The 15,637-nt window shown below is 49.9% G+C and overlaps 1 protein-coding gene across 1 annotated transcript in view; it reads left to right on the top strand.

The window, feature by feature from the left end:
- The window catches only part of ankfn1a (ankyrin repeat and fibronectin type III domain containing 1a), a 39,337-nt gene extending 24,190 nt beyond the window's left edge, over positions 1–15,147 (top strand). The window contains exons 7-18 of the mRNA XM_013915849.1: positions 1,916–2,075; positions 2,804–2,936; positions 3,487–3,603; positions 3,735–3,950; positions 4,020–4,186; positions 5,335–5,494; positions 7,257–7,425; positions 8,131–8,297; positions 11,943–12,165; positions 12,243–12,435; positions 12,772–13,535; positions 13,990–15,147. Of these exons, the coding sequence (XP_013771303.1) occupies positions 1,916–2,075; positions 2,804–2,936; positions 3,487–3,603; positions 3,735–3,950; positions 4,020–4,186; positions 5,335–5,494; positions 7,257–7,425; positions 8,131–8,297; positions 11,943–12,165; positions 12,243–12,435; positions 12,772–13,513 (2,447 nt within the window). The 3' untranslated portion in view covers positions 13,514–13,535; positions 13,990–15,147. The remainder of the gene's footprint in view (positions 1–1,915; positions 2,076–2,803; positions 2,937–3,486; positions 3,604–3,734; positions 3,951–4,019; positions 4,187–5,334; positions 5,495–7,256; positions 7,426–8,130; positions 8,298–11,942; positions 12,166–12,242; positions 12,436–12,771; positions 13,536–13,989) is intronic.
- The last annotated feature ends 490 nt before the right edge of the window (positions 15,148–15,637 follow it).

Genomic DNA, 15,637 nt, shown 5'->3' with positions numbered 1-15,637 from the left:
ACAGTCTGCAGACACAAACTTCGATCACAACGCAGATTCATTTTTACTGACGCTCTCACGCCTGTCTGAGCGGACCCAGGAAAAACTGTTTATTCACAGACGCAGAGCTTTGTACAAAGAGGGGGAGTCGGGGTTTCAGAGATCCATGGAAGGGAGGGCAGAGGGACACTGGATCATCGATCCACACACCGCGCTTCGTCCACGCTGCCAAACACTCAGGCAAGAGAAACCAGGACGGGTCCAGGGAATAAACAGGCGAAGAGATCAGAACCAGGACGAGGTTACAGCGACGCTGACGTGAGGCGTGCAAGCATCCAGCCACGAAACGCTCTGAGCCACCGTTTAAATAGTGGAGAAGCAGGATACCGAGCCGCAGGTGAGGGATTGTTTGCAGGTGCGTGGGCCAGAGGTGGGAGCCCACAGTGAGCTCCGCCCAGACAGGGCGGAGACAGGAGAGAGAGAGAGAGAGGCAACAAAACCATGTGTCCCGACCGGGCAGACGCAGGGACGTGACACCATCTGACCAGATATCAGTTTATCAGTTTTTTTATTAATCACATCGTCATCGTCACTGCAGGCTGCAGGAGGTTTCAGGCCTTCATCTGTCTCCTCTTCCTCGTCTCATTCACTTAGCTGGATGTTGTCTCAGAAGCAGTTAAACGCTGTAATAACCTGTAATTGAAAGGTCAGAACTCAAACTCTCCCCCGTCCTCCTCTCTGACAGGTGGAGAGGTGGACGCCTCATTAATCGACTCCAATCGTGTTTGCAGCCCTCTCCAACAAAACTCATTCCTGTGTTTATTCAGCATGGCGTGTGAGCTCTCGTCACATTATCCAGTTGTCAGAGCCGGTTAGCTCGGAGCTCACGCACACAGAGACTTGCTAAAGTCATCAGGTTCCCTGTGACAGACTCGGAAAAAGGCCAATTTTCCAAATGCGAGTGCGCGAGAGCAGCAGCAGCTGGACAAAAGGCGCTCCGATAAAACGAGCTGTAATTACAGCTTTTAACGAGCAAACAGCAATTTCATGGAGAGATAGAAACCCGAAGCCTTAATTCACCTCATCAAACCCAACAGAGGAACAACAGCAGCCTGTGAGGAGAGATCAGCAGAAGATGGTGGTGTAGGCGCCGGGATCACGATGTTTCCCTCGTCTCTGAGATCCTGAGTAGAGCAGACAAACAACACAGCGAGTCATTAAACATGATGCAGGTTGTTTTGTGGGACTTTCAGGCATGTAAGTTGATTTGTTTGCAGCAATATTAACGTGCTTATAAAAACAGTGAGCGTACCGTTCATGGCCTGCAGGGGGCGACCTTTCGCAGCTGTGACGTGCAGGTAGTTACAGATTCAGGGTTTCACGTGAGCTTCGTGTGTTTCAGACGTCAGTTTGAGCTGAAACACAAACTGAATGAAAATGGACTGACGTGACACTAAACACACAGCTGCACAGATGTTGCTCCTTAAAGTCGTTTAATATGTTAAACCAACATGGTTTTAATAAAAGGCTTTAAAGCACCAGCACACGAGGACGCTGTGACCTACGGTGATGTTGCTGTGTGCTGCTTTTCTGTTGGGAAGGGGTCAGAGGTCACGGGATCGATGATCTGTTTTTCCTCGGCGCTCCCTCCACTGTGCATCTGTATCACGGCTTGTTCCCCTGGCGGTCTGCGGCCGGCTCCTGTCGGCTCCACGTCTGACGTCTGTTTACAGGACGGTAATTACGTGATGCTTAATTAGCTGCAGTAAAAGGGGCGCTGCGGTCTGGAGATTGGCATCACTGAGCGGCCAGTCGGCGTCCTCGCGAGGCCAGAGGGAGCGACAGAGGACGCGAGGGAAAGGAGATAAGATTGAGTCAGAGCGGCAGCGTGGGAGAGAAGCTCGACCCCGCTGACCCATAAACAAACATTTAGACTGAAGCTGGAAAAAAAACGCAGTTTTCACTTGTTTTCTTCTTCTCTCGTCTTTTTGTTCAGATGCCTCTAAGCTGCAGAACCCCAGCAGGAAGCAGTCTGTCTCCAGAAGTCTGAAACATCTCTTCAACTCCTCCAACAAGTTTGTAAAGACACTGAAAAGGTCAGAAGCTGCTTCTCTACGACGAGCCTGAGGACGCTCTCGGCTTCACTGTAACCTTCATAGGCTTCCCGTTCTTGTGGCACCAGCATCACGTTCATTGGTTTAGGTGTGGCGGGTGGGAATTCTCGCAGTAGCACCTCCATGTTTTAGTGGAAATATGTGGATCGAGTTCACGTGGGAACCAGCTCAGTCTTGGTGGATGTTGCAGGAGTTTTCTTGCAGCCATCCCTTGAGGCGACTTATGTTGTGATTTGGCGCTATATAAATAAAATTGAATTGAATTGAATCCCTCCCATAGACACTGATGCTCTGCTGGTATCAACAGTAGTTCTCTTGGGTGGAATTTCTTGTGGTAGTCCTGCAGTGACATCAGTGGCTCCAACTTGGCGCCTGAGCTTTTCAGGACTGCTGATTTAGTTTCTTGTGTCTTTCTTATTTAAAAGTCTCTGATTGGTTTCAGTGGCGCACACCACAACATAAAGTTGTTTCAGGAAGTTGAAACCACTGATGTCAGCGCGATGACGGACCACAGCAAGAAAGCTGCAGCAGGAAGCAGAGACACAGGAAACAGAATAACAAACATCTTTATCCTAATTTAACTCAGTAAACTCATAAAATGATGGTTTTTCAGACCGAATCTGATTAAACTGTAAAGTGCATCATTAGCATAAGCACGCTAACTCTCCTTTCTATTCACCTGTGCGGACCGCACCATCCTGTGCGTGCAGGGGGATCTACCTGGCGGCTGTGTTCTACCATAAGGACAGTTTACTGGTGACGGCCGAGGAGCAGATCCCCATCGTGGAGGTGGATGACTCGTACAGCAGCTCGCTCATGCAGGACTTCCTGTGGTTCACAAAGGTACACAAATAAAACCTCATCATCTTCGTCATCATCGTCGTCTGTCCGGCAGCTCTGAATGAGCCCTCTGCTCCTCACACCCTTTCCTCTCATCATGTGTCGTATTTATTTCTGCTGCTGGTTCTCGGCTGTCTTTTATTCCCAGCAGGCAGCTGGTTTGGACATAAATGTCTGAACAGTTCACGTCTTGTTTCAGGGTTTTGGTCTCCCTCCAGCCTCTCTGTACTGCCACACTTCTCTGTTTCTAAAGACTGTGGGTTTGAACCTGCGAACAATGAGTCACGAGGTTCAGCGTAACGAACCGAATCGCTGCAGCGCTACAACCTGCAAGTCTGCTGTAACTGAAGGGCTTCTGTAGGGAAGCTGCCAGTGTGACCAGTGTGACCAGTGTGTGCGAGCTGGAGCCATAATGGCTGCTTCAGCCCTCAGGAGCTTTTGCTTGGTTGTAGTAAGAGGGTGGAGGAGGAACGGCAAAGGATTAAAGTGTGTTAATGGACAGTTTTTCACACGCTGTGTCTCTGATGTCAACTTCCTGTTTGTGTGTCTGCAGCTGTCCTGCATGTGGGAGGACGTCCGGTGGCTGAGACAGAGCATGTCGGTGTCCATGTCGTCGTCCTCCACCCTGCAGGCCAGGCACAAGATGCTCACCGCCGCCGGGCAGCTGCAGGTCAGGAAACCAACCAATCAGCTTCAATGAAAATCACAAACCAAACCTTCAAAGTGACGTCCGACAGGCCGAGCGTGCCCAGAGCCGTCTCAGACCTGTAATCCTGTAATGTTTACCTGCTCCACCCGCAGAACCTCCTGGGAACCCACAACCTGGGCCGGGTCCACTACGAGCCCATCAAGGATCGCCATGGCAACGTGCTGCTGGTGGCGATCCGCGACACGGAGAGCCAGCACTCGCTGTTCAGCGGGAAGTGGATGCAGGTGACCAAACTGCAGAGCCAGAGGAAGTCTCTGTCCACACCCGAGGAGCCCTACGCCCTCGACATCCTCATCATCACCATACAGGTGAGGCACAGGCGCGAGTCACCTGACAGGAAGTCCTGAATTTAACCCGTTTCTGTTTCTGCCCTTCAGGACATTTTGGCGTACCAACGGCGCAGCACCCACCGGCTCGCCCCGGGACTCTACTTGGGCTACCTGAAGCTCAGCAGCTCCGTGGACCAGATCAAGGTCCTGGTGTCCCAGCGGACCCCCAACATGCTCTGCCACACCCGCGTACGAGACAACGCCAACGTGTCCAGGTAGGCTTACCTCAGTGCTGAATAACAGCTGCATTGAATGAGGCGAGTGCACGACGAGGGTGGGAGACGGGGTCAGTGCTCTCAGCTGAAGGAGCTGAGAGGAGGAGGGAGGAAGGTTTCCAAGCTGTTTCATGTCAGTGAGGTCGCTCGCTCTCAGACTGCGGGGGTGGTGAATGGCGAGCTCTCAGTTTGGTGCTGTTTCCGTGTGAAATGTAGAGCGAACGCTGCTTTGTTCCTGCAGCAGCACACGTGGCTGAAATCAAATGAGGTTCCTCTGCAGGGCGGCTGGGTCGACGTCTGATTAGGACGGCTGCCTGGAGCCTGTGGCGGGTTGGAAACTGGAAGGGATTTCCTGGTTGATCCAGAACATGCTGGGGGAATACCTCATCTGGCCTGCGAGCACCTTGGAATCGTCCGGGAATATCTGGAAAGTTTTGCTGGCAAAATGGGCGTGTGCAGCTCCCTCATTGGTCTGTCACCCGTGTAACTCGACTTTGGATAAACAGAGGAAGAAACAAAGGAAGGAACTAAAAAGGAAGCAAGTAACAAAGAGACTGAAGAAAAGAAGAAAATGGACCAAGGAAGAAAAACAGGAAGAAGGTAACCAATGAAGAAACAAGTGAAGAAACTTTACAAAGAAATAAAAGAAAAAATAAGAAAAACATGGAAGAGGCAAACACAGCAACCAGGAAGGAGGAAAGAAGAATCTAACAAGCTAGGAACGGAAGGAAGCGATGAACAAACCAACGAAGGAGGGAACTAACGATGAAAAGAGGGAACCGACTTGAATCTTGCCGCGTTACCTCGTGAAGCTCCAGCACCAGTTGGTTCCTACTGTGAGCTAAAGTCAGTGTGAGATGTTCGGCGTGTCCTCGCTCGGACTGATCGAGGATCAACATCGTATTCCTGCTCGTCGACTTCCAAGAATATGTGCGAGCTCGGCAGCTCAGCGTGGTCGAAGAATGGAAGAAACGGGAGAGAAAAGAGCTGCTGCTGTGTTTTTGAGTGTGAGCCGGCGTGCAGATGAAGCTGGTGTTGATTTGTCGGTTTCGGTTAGCCGAGGCAAGCGGAGACCCTGCCCTGCGGTCCGCAGGAAGTCTCTGACGGCATCAGTGACCCGCCTCTGTCTGTGTGTGCTGTCCAATCAGAGAGGAGTGGGACTGGATCCAGACGCTGGCAGCTGCAGGAGAGAAGGAGGACGACCAGGGGGCGGGGCCCCGGGCAGAAAGTCACGCCCCTTTACTGTACTATGAGCTGCAGACGGCCATCAAGTCCCTGCTGAAACACATCAACCTACCTCTGCACCAGGTACGCACACCTCACACAGCACGCGGCTACAGCCATAGTTACTCTGTACTTATATTACTTACAAATACTTACAGGTAGGAACACTTGAACAACATGAGGGTAAACAGCAGGGAAGGTATTGTTTAGGTTTTCTCTGATACTAGTGCCAAACCGGTACTTTTGAAACGGTGCCGGTGCTTAAAGAATGAAGAACATGTTTTTATTTTTAGCCGTCTCTTTTTTTCTGCAACATACAGTCTATAACATACTATTGTTTTTACGTCAGAGTAATACGACATTTTTCACCTGAGTGATGGTGACACCACCGTTGAAAATGGATGGAGATCTTTGACTATGAATTTCGTCCACTTTTCCTTTGGTCTTTTTAGCCTTTTTGGCCAGGGTGAAGGGAGTATCTGCCATCAAACAAGAAGACAGCAGCATGTAGCTACGATGATGTTTGCTAGTTCACCTTACATGCATTAATGTAATAACGTGGTTAGCCTACTCAACGTAAATTACACACGAACAACATGAAGCTACTCACGCAGAGAAGAACGGCTGCTGCTGCATCATCATCCTCATCATTTCTGCTACACTGGCAGGGCTAGGGGCCAGGACTCTATTCTTCGGGTTTTTGGGGGATGTTGCTAACTCCGGGTCAGATAACAGGCACCACACCTGCAGTAGATGTGCTCGGTGTGAGGTCTCGCAGCAAGCTATCAAATACGGCGCATTTCTCGGGTTTTTACCAAAACGCTATGCGTCGCCAGGTGTTTCATCAGATTCTTGGTGTTACCTCCTTTGACAGTATCACAGTATCAGCTTAAAGCACTTGTTGCTGCTGAGTTTGCATCTTTTGCTGTGAAGTACAGCCAGACTTTGCCTTGGGCATTTTTAATCTGAAGCTCTGCTCTAAAAGAACGTACGTGCCAGGACCCGCCTACTATCCTCGGAAACGTAAAATGATTGGCTAGAATCTAAAGTGTGTCACAGCTCAGGAGAAAAAAGCACCAAAATGTGCGCTGCTTTTCGGTCTGGTTACTACCGTTTATGTCAGAAGCGGTGCCATGGTACCCATCCCTAGTAAACAGTCAGGCTTGTACAGGAAACAACAAAGTGATGCAGTAACAGTAATGTGTAGTTGTTTAAGGCAGTGCACAAGTAAATGCTCTTTATTTATATTTTACAGGAACAGAGAGAAATGATTCAGTTTAAAGTACCGTGTAATTACCTGTGCTGCACTTTTCAGGGTGTTAATAATGTGGACGATGTTCAGTTGTTTTACCCACATTGGTGTGATGAGCTCTCCTACAGCAGACACTAAATAAATCCTGCGTGCTTACAGGATATTACAGTGTATATATTACTTACAGTATAATTATTTCCTTTTCCTTTAAAAACCTGTCTTGTTACCTCCTTATGCTCGTGTTCCTGCCTTTAAGTATTTCTACATAAACATAATGACTTAGTAATAAAACCACTGTCAGTTCTTATATTACAGGGGAACTACACCACCCGCCACAGGCTGTGTTACAAAGTTATAACGTAAGCTGCTCCTGCAGGTAACCCCTGCAAACATCAGGCTCTAAAATCAGCCTGTAGTCATGTGACAGGTTCTCTAACCTGCAGAGGAAGCGTCTCATTTCAGGCCTGCAGACGACGTTTTACTGGAATCATGTCATTTATTATTATTTTACACGTTAATGATGCTCATTGTAAAGGATTTGACTTTTATTAGCAGACACTGAAGTACAGTGTGTGTGTGTGTGTGTGTCTGCAGGCCCGTCACTTCCGGCTCTACAGTCAGGAGGTGGTGGAGCTCGGTCACGGCGTCTCCTTCCTGCTGCTGCTGCCCGCCGCCGATGATGTCTGCTCCGCCCCCGGACAGTCCAACCCCTACACCCCACTGTCGGGGTTCCTCCACCTGCCCCTGCAGATGTTTGAACTCGGTAAGAGCATGCAGCAGCACGTTACATCGGTTTGATGGCACGGTGACTTTCAGGGATGAAACATCGTGGTGGATCTAAAGGTGGAGCAGACGGCTCTGCTGAGAATGAAGCAGCGGCGAGGTTCATGAGCACGGAGATGCCGAGAACGACCCACTGAGGCGTCTTTAAGAGACGGAGACGCTGGGAAACACAGTGAACACGTTAGAAGCTACCGAGCAGAACTTTCAAGACCACGAGCTCAATGGAACGAGACGACTGCAGAAGGCCTGAAGAACGGGGATGTGGAGCGCCATCTCCAGGTTTTAGGAAGTCTAACGTTCCAATCAGGCTGTAACCAGGGAGCGAGCGTGTTGGAGAAACATCACAGAGCAGCAGCTCGGCGATGCGTTCACATACACCAGCTCTTACAGGAAGGCTTCAGCCGACTGTCCCGCAGCAGCTCTGAGGCGGGCTCTCAGGTTTACGGGCTCGCTGTGCAGATGTCCTGCAGAGCTTTGGGCTTTTATTGTGGCGGGATGAGCAGCACAGACGGCGGCACAGACGCTCGGGTCCGTCTGCAGAGCCGAGCATTATATCAGTCTGCAGCCAATCACACTGAGCAACACTCGCTCTGTGTACGCACTGCTGCTCGCTGCGCCAGCCGAGTCAGACCGCCGCGATGCTTTGAGTGTCCTCTCTCACGTCTCCTTTCCTTTCTCTCCTCAGTGCACTTCTGCACCTACAAAGAGAAGTTCATCAGCCTGTACTGCCGCCTGTCCTCCGTCCTCGACCTGGACGCCCTTATTACCCAGCAGGCACTGCGGGAGGCCATCACTGACGGCGAGGTGGCCACGGCCAAGCAGAGGCACCAGCTCATCCTGGATTACATCCAGGTAACTTTTGGTCGCCTTTAACCTTTTGACCTATAAATTTCCCAGCATGCATTTCACACACTCATCATCACCTTCAGGTTTAAAGTTCTGACGACGAGTTTTCTGATTTGTACCTGAGACGCTGTGGCTCAGGTTTAGTCTTCTTCTCACACTGGTTCGTCTTTGCTTCCTTCAGCTGTGTCTCTGGTGGGTGGAGCTTCATCCTGAGGAGAGCGTGCTCTGTAACGTCCTCATATTTCAGCTCTGCGTGTAAGATGAACAGATACTTGTTGTCCTGGAGCAGGTCAGCGGCTCTCTGTTTGCTAGTTCATGGAAACGTGAGGCTAACCAGGCTGTGAAACATTCAGGGAAGAATTTTCTGAAAGATGTGGGAAAATTCCTGAAATGAACGTGTGAAACTCAAACACTGCTGTGAGTCAGCTGACCTCAGATTAAAACGCCCTTCAGGCTCGTAAACGTCTCCGCTGCAGGAACGTTAATCGCCCGGCCGCTCATCAAACAGCCTTCGTGTAATAGATCTCGTTTTCTCTATGATTTTATTTCAGTTTTTCTCTGAGAAGCAAACAAACTGAAAGCAGACGAGTCTGTGATCGATCTGACACGTTTATGGAGGCAACAAAGAGTCGGTGCTGTTAAACAGTTTGTTTCTCTGCTCTTGGAAAGCTCGCCGCCGCCGCCATCAACGGAGCGCAAAACCACAAGAGCTGGCTCTGATCGCAGCGCTGCCAGAGCGTGTCAGGCCGTCGTCTCGCTCTCCGGCTGTCATCTGAACGCTCGGGGGAAAAAGTAGACGACCACAAAATGCTCGGAAACTAAAAGCAGTCAGAGCGCGTGGAGGGGTGGAGCTTCCGTCAGGCGTCCTGAGGACAGTCATCACTTTAACTGTGAACGGTCCAAAACTTAATGTTCATCTCTCAGAAACAGAGCACATCTGAGACAACAGCTGGTTTCAACATGTAATCGCTGCCACGCTATCACGTACACACACGTTACAGGAGTGACTGATTTATTACATATTTATAAACGTTCACACACTGAGTCTGATTGGACAGTTTAGGCTCAGCTGCAGCGATGGCGAGCAGATCGATCGCAGTTCCTGTTGCTCGTCCGTCTTCGGCTCTCTCAGTCAGCTCTTCAGTGAACCCGTATCGCTGGTCTTCATCAGGACGTTTCTGTTTCAGGAAGCAGGTTTGGCTCAGCAGGAAACACAAGCGCCCAGACGGGCGTCGCTGCGGTAACCGGACACAGATGCTGAGGGAAGCGACGCTGAGCAGAGTGCGACGTATCTGCCTGCGTCGCTCTTGGTGTGACATCATGAAGCTGCAGATGGAAACTTCATCTTCAGCTCGGGAAGCTCGTCACCGCACAGCTCTCTCCCTGAAGCTCCACGCCACCCCGATCGGCGTGAAACCTCCAGCATCTTATCTGCAGTGCAACGGCTTCGAACTGACTTCTTCTTACTGCCGTGCAGCTTTACAGATGTGCGAGCAGATTCATCATCACGACCAACTTAAGAGGATTTGTGGGGCTCAACAACTTTCCCGTCTGAACGCAGGAAGACTTTTTCTTATGTTTCTTTAAATGTAGTAAAAGTGGACCTGATGGCTGTGATGGCTCAGCCCAGTCTGTCCCACTGTTACTGCAGAAAGACAGCTCCAGCTTATACGTGCTGAGTTTGTGTCGCGGTAATCACACACGGGCGTGGCCCAAAGCACCGAGACTCGCTTCCACATGGACTCCAGAGCGGTTTAAAGGTGAGAACGTGATCCGATCCATCCAGGTGTGCGCTGCAAGTCTGAGCTAAGTGCCTTCAACGACACTGTGAGCGAGCTCCAGGTGACACGGGGAGGAAAACTCGCCTTCAACAGGAAGAAACCTCCAACAGAACCAGGCTCAGGGTTTAGGGCCAATCAGCAACTGAACCGGCTCACCTGGTTTAGTTTTCTGTGCGTGACAAACCGAACCCATCCAAAGATACGGAGCAGAGGAAAGACAGAGCAATGAAACAAACCAATCAGAAACTGACATCATCTGTCCAGAGACAGTAAACCAATCAGAAGCCTTTATTTGTAGGACGTTGACATCTTTTATGTACCTGCTGCGGGGCGCGCTGGCTCAGGTGCGACTTTTGTTGTCGAAGGATTCGTCATTTCTTTGGCGCGTTGTGTTTAGATTTGACGATGAGAAGCTGCAGATGAGCCGCGGACTCGCGCTGCGTCGCTTCATTTCCTGTGGACGCGGCGCAGGGCTGATGTAATGGCTCACATCGATCCGGGCTCAGCAGCAGCTCTTTGTAAACGCTCGGCAGAGATGTGCCGCCGCGCTCTGTGGGACGAGCAGGAATCTCCTTCGTGTTTTCCTCGCAGCAGACTCGCCGCATTCTTTCCAGTCGAGTCATCGCCGCTGTCCGTCTCCCCACCGTGTGTGTCGGCGGTCGGCTGACTCTGCGAGGACCGCGGTGGGCCTCGGCCTCTCTGACAGCAGGCTAATTACTGCTGATCACACTTTACTGCCGTCCAAAGAAAACATGTTTTTCACTGTTTCCAGATCAGATCACATCAGCAGTTTAACCACTTATGAAGAAATCCTGTCACTTATGTATAACACGCGCTGGGATGACCTCACTAATGTGCACAATACAAAACAGAGAACTCCACAGTAATATGTCACTAAACGGGACGACGCTGTATAATAATCTTTGTTTGTTTTGGACTGTTTCAGACAAATATTCGTAATAAGCTGTGACGATCCCACTGAGAGCCCACAGATGAAAGTCTCATGAGGCCATTTTCTCTTTAAAGTGGTCGTTTTTACGTCTTTTCCACTGGAACAGCACAAACTAACTACAAGCTGATGGATTCAAACTTTCTGTTTCTGGGCTGAACTGCAAAGTATTTGTATAAAGTGTTTTTAACCTTCCAGCCAAATTAGACTTTACCGAGTGGACGTGGATCCGGCATACAATTGTTCTCCGTGTCTTCATCATATGTTGCTGTTAGGAGTGTTACACAGGAACGCTGAGGTGCTGACAGTGTGGATGCATGACTCCAGAGCCAGTGGGTAAAACGTTGTGCTGTGGAAGCGTCACCATAGAGGCGGGTGGTGGTCAGATCAGTGGGATCGATAAGCAGGCGGAGCTACTCTGCAGGACCAATAGGATGAAGAGTACAGCCGATTAGACTAAAGCTGATTGTGACATCAGCTGATCGCTTTTTGATTTGCCTCCTTTCGTTCCACCCGAGGCACATGTTGACTTTACCTTCGTGCACAGAGCGTGCACGCCACAGAAAAACTGTCACTCGTGTTTGTTCGATAGTGTCAGAGGAGGAGCCTGTGACTGACTCCTGTTCATAAAGTTCCACTTCCACAGCTGAGCTCAAAAGTCCCGTTAAATACATGAATGTAGTTTTCAGCATCAGTAATGTTGTTATGACAGAAAGAAGCCCAGTAAGATCTCTCACAGTAGAACCAAACTCTTCATAATCAGGCTTCAGTCATCACAGTGGTTATCGCCTGATGCCATAGACGAGTAGATCATCAGAAAAGCTCTCTGGTATTTGAGTAAAGCTGTAACTCCTGCTGTGCTCCATGCAGCCCCCATCGAGCTTTTTGAGGGCTAAACTTGTTTTTTCTGCGTCTCTGTAGCAACTGGACGAGATGCGGCGGGACCTTCGCTGGATTACGGACGCCCTACAATACGCACGCTACAAGCAGCCTCGAGGCGGCGTGCCCATCACCTGCTTGGTGGATGTCAGCGTTCCTGAGAGTGACTCCGGTCAACAGAAGACAGACTCCACTTCCTCAAACATGGACTACCTGCCCACACCGTCTCCTTCCCCAGAGCTCCGCCGGAGGAAAGCCATCAGCGGTGAGGCATCGCTCAACAAATTAAACTTCAGGAAAACAAGAAGCACTCAAAGCTAACGTTAATCCTCTGTCATCTAGAGTCGCTGCCGGGCTCAGATGAAGATGCATCCTCGGAGGTGTTCCTGCCCACAGACAGCGACTATGACTCCAGCGATGCCCTGAGCCCCCGTGACCTGGATCTGCTCTATTCTCCGGGCCAGGATCTGTCCCAGCAGGCGCTGCGCTTGCTGGGCGGCAGCGCCCCGGACGTGCTCCAAATCAACGAGCTCCGGTGATTAGTGCGCTTTCTTTAACCCTGCACGTCTTCGTGTGCGTGCACTGATCACTTCAGGCTGTAGATCAGAGTCAGTCCACAGCGCAGCGCTGTTACCTTCGGCCTGCACTGGGGTGCTTCAGCACCTGACTAGGATGCGCCCTGCACACCTGGTATCACCTCGCAGGCCCACCCTCAGAGTCACATGACGTTTTTTGTTTTCATCTGAAGTGAATCGTTTTCATTTCTTTAGATTTTAGCTTCTTTGAGTTGTTGAGCATCAGTATCAATCCTCCAGCAGGTCCTCCATGTTGTTTGGGTAATCTGATTACTTTCCTCATGGTTTCCACTCAGGTATAGCGTGTGCCCGGCTAAAGACCTCCCCCTCTCCCCCGTGGTGAAGGATCCTAAGGATGGTCCCCTCTCCTCACCTCTCCTCCCTCGCGCGCCCTCTCGCTCTCGAACCCTGCCCACCTCCCCCTCCCTCCCCCTCTCCCCCAGGTTCTCCAAAGATCTTCCCCTGTCCCCGGCTCTGTTTGACACCACCCGGACTCTGGAGGGCCTCTCGCTCTCAAAGAGCCACCACGAGGGCCCTGCCCCCCTCCGGACCCTCGCCAACCCACCCGCCAAACGTAAGATCCTGTCCAGGAGCCACCGCGGGCAGTACTTCAGTGGGCCCCAGCGCTGGCTCAGGGGCCACAGCGGGGAGAGTCACACCGGATCGTTGTCAGAGGGAATCTACACCAAGCAGCTCGACCCCGACCTGCCCCTGCCGGGGGACCTGCCCTCCCCGGATGGCACCACCTATGTCAGCCACGCCTCCTGTGTCCTGGAGAGCCACAAAACCCGACATCGGGAGCCGCGACCGCACGTTCGCAGGATATTCGTTGAGCCCTGCAAAGAGCTGTCACCAGGCCACGAGAGGAGGGGGTGGGAGGAGGAGGAGCAGGGGGCAGTGGTGATGGAGAAGGTGAGGGCCGCAGGCGTGTCGGTGGTCGTGGAGGGGGAGGAGCCAGAGGGAGCCACCGCCCAGGAGGTGGACTCGGATGACCAAACCAACTCCCAGGTGTCGGAGATCCTCAGCAGCACGCTTTAAGGAAGAAGTTCTTCAGACATATGTAGGTACTACCAAAACCAACAAGGCATGATGTCACTTCCTGTTCTCTACTTAAGCAGATTTTCATGATTCATAATTCATAATAATCCTTCTTTATCTGGTAGTCTGCATTCCAACCTCTGTCTGAAACAAGCTGTTTTAGCTCCTCCCCTTTTAAGCAAACACTCTTCTGATTGGTTTCCTCTCACAAACAGAAGGTCTAAACAGTAGGTGGGCGGGGCCATGTAACTGCAGTGTTTAGATTACTGCACTGAGCTCATTATTGGAAACTTTGGTCACGATCAGTATAAACATTCAATACTGGAACAGTCAACAGTTGTGAGAAACTATTTGTTTATACTGTTGACCTGAGGAGTCGCCCCCTGCTGGACATTAGAAAGAATGCAGGTTTCAGATCCATCATTATTCACAGTATCTCAGCTAACTATTCCCCGCCCTTCCTTTTTTTACCACAGTGGTGATTGGCCGGGTGTGTTGCTGACGAGCTGCCCTCCGACCTCCGCAGATTGTAAACTCAACTAAAGTTGCTGGTTCAACTCTGCCACGCCTCAGAACCCATGGCATCGACTGTTACCCAGGAAAAAAAGTCAATGCAACAACAAACCAAGCACTGCTTCTCCGACCAGGAACTTTGCACACGACTCTGCATGTCGACCAACAAAAAGAAAAGAAAAAAAGGTGGTTTGATTGATTGTTGCGCTTAAGAAAAAATCCCCAGTTTAGAGTTATTTTTTGGACCCCGCCCTCAGAGCATGGATACCCACCCTCGACTTGAATGTACGGTTCAGCCTGTTTGTTCATGGCCGCCTGTGACGATCCAATCCCGTCTTTCAATCACTGTTGTTCTGAGCTGCTCCTGTGTGCTGTCCTGGTGTTAAAAAGAAGAAAATATATATAAATATATTAATCGCTGAGTGTTGAGCACGGAAACGGCCTCAGTCACTAAACAAAGACCACTAAAACCTTAAAACATGAAGTATTTTTATATTTTCAGGTTTAACGACCAACTATTTTACCTGGAATGTGGATGACTGGTCGGAGCTGTATTTTGTTGGCATGAAGTAGTCTGTGGTGTTGTTTTTGTTTGTTTTAATCTTTGACTGAAGCTTTACGTCCATTTTGTGCTTCCTTTCTCGTTCGGCATGATGATGTCAGGGAGTCTGTGGGTTCCGGTTTAGCCTTCGTCGTGTGGTCAGACCTGACGGTGTTTGTGCTGTCTTTGTTGACTTCTTGTTCAGCTTCTTCCACGATGGCGGTGTTTTCTCTTCTGTTTTTTTCTCTTTTACTTAAAACTTGCAGCAGCTCCATCTGTGTTGTAGAGAAGTGATGTAGAGTGGAGAGCGGTTTGAACATGCACAGATTCTTAACGTATGCACAGTATTTTAAAAGTGCATTTTTAACATTTGCACATAGCGATTATGGAATTAAAGCTAATTAAATATTTGATTAAATTGGGCATTAACTCTGGCAGCTTCTACCACAGTGACTGTACAAAGGTCAGTTTAATGTCCTACAAAGGGTTGACGATAAGGCGTCAGCTTACAGGTTTGATTCTGTCTCCAGATTATCTTTAGTGATGTCTGAAGATTTCAGCTTTACAACCAGACGCGCAATAAATGTACCAACACATTTCTGCTGCAGCTGTCTCGTTAGCACAGCTCATGGTGTAGTTAAATCATTTGTTAGTTTTCATACTGAGAGTTACAGAGAAGATCGTTACCAAAATCATGTCCGTGCTAAAGGTTATCGCCAATATCTGAATGGAAGCTGAAGTCATTTAAAAATCAGGATTATTGAGGTTTCTCGCGTGATGTCATGAACACGTCGTCTGCCGTGGGCGAGATGCAACCACCATGGTTACTATGGAAATGTGTATTCCCGAACTGATTGGCCTTGGTTCCTGAGGTCTTTGGTTGAAATGGGTTGCCAAGACGGTGGAACACCAAAAACGTCTTAGCGATCACTTGTTGCTCACAGGTTGTCTGTAGTTTTTCATGTTTGCTAACTGTTAGCCCGGCTGTAGTAAAACTTGAAAAAGTGCGATGTGAACCAGAAATGATGGAGAAGGTTTGTGTCATACTTTGGACGGTGTTTGTTTTCAGG

This window comes from Pundamilia nyererei, unplaced genomic scaffold, assembly GCF_000239375.1.
Source record: "Pundamilia nyererei isolate P.nyererei 1_Seehausen unplaced genomic scaffold, PunNye1.0 scaffold00379, whole genome shotgun sequence".
In the NCBI taxonomy this organism is placed as follows: domain Eukaryota; kingdom Metazoa; phylum Chordata; class Actinopteri; order Cichliformes; family Cichlidae; genus Pundamilia; species Pundamilia nyererei.
The sequence above is the reverse complement of the archived record's forward strand: the minus strand, read 5'-3'. Positions and strand labels throughout refer to the sequence as shown.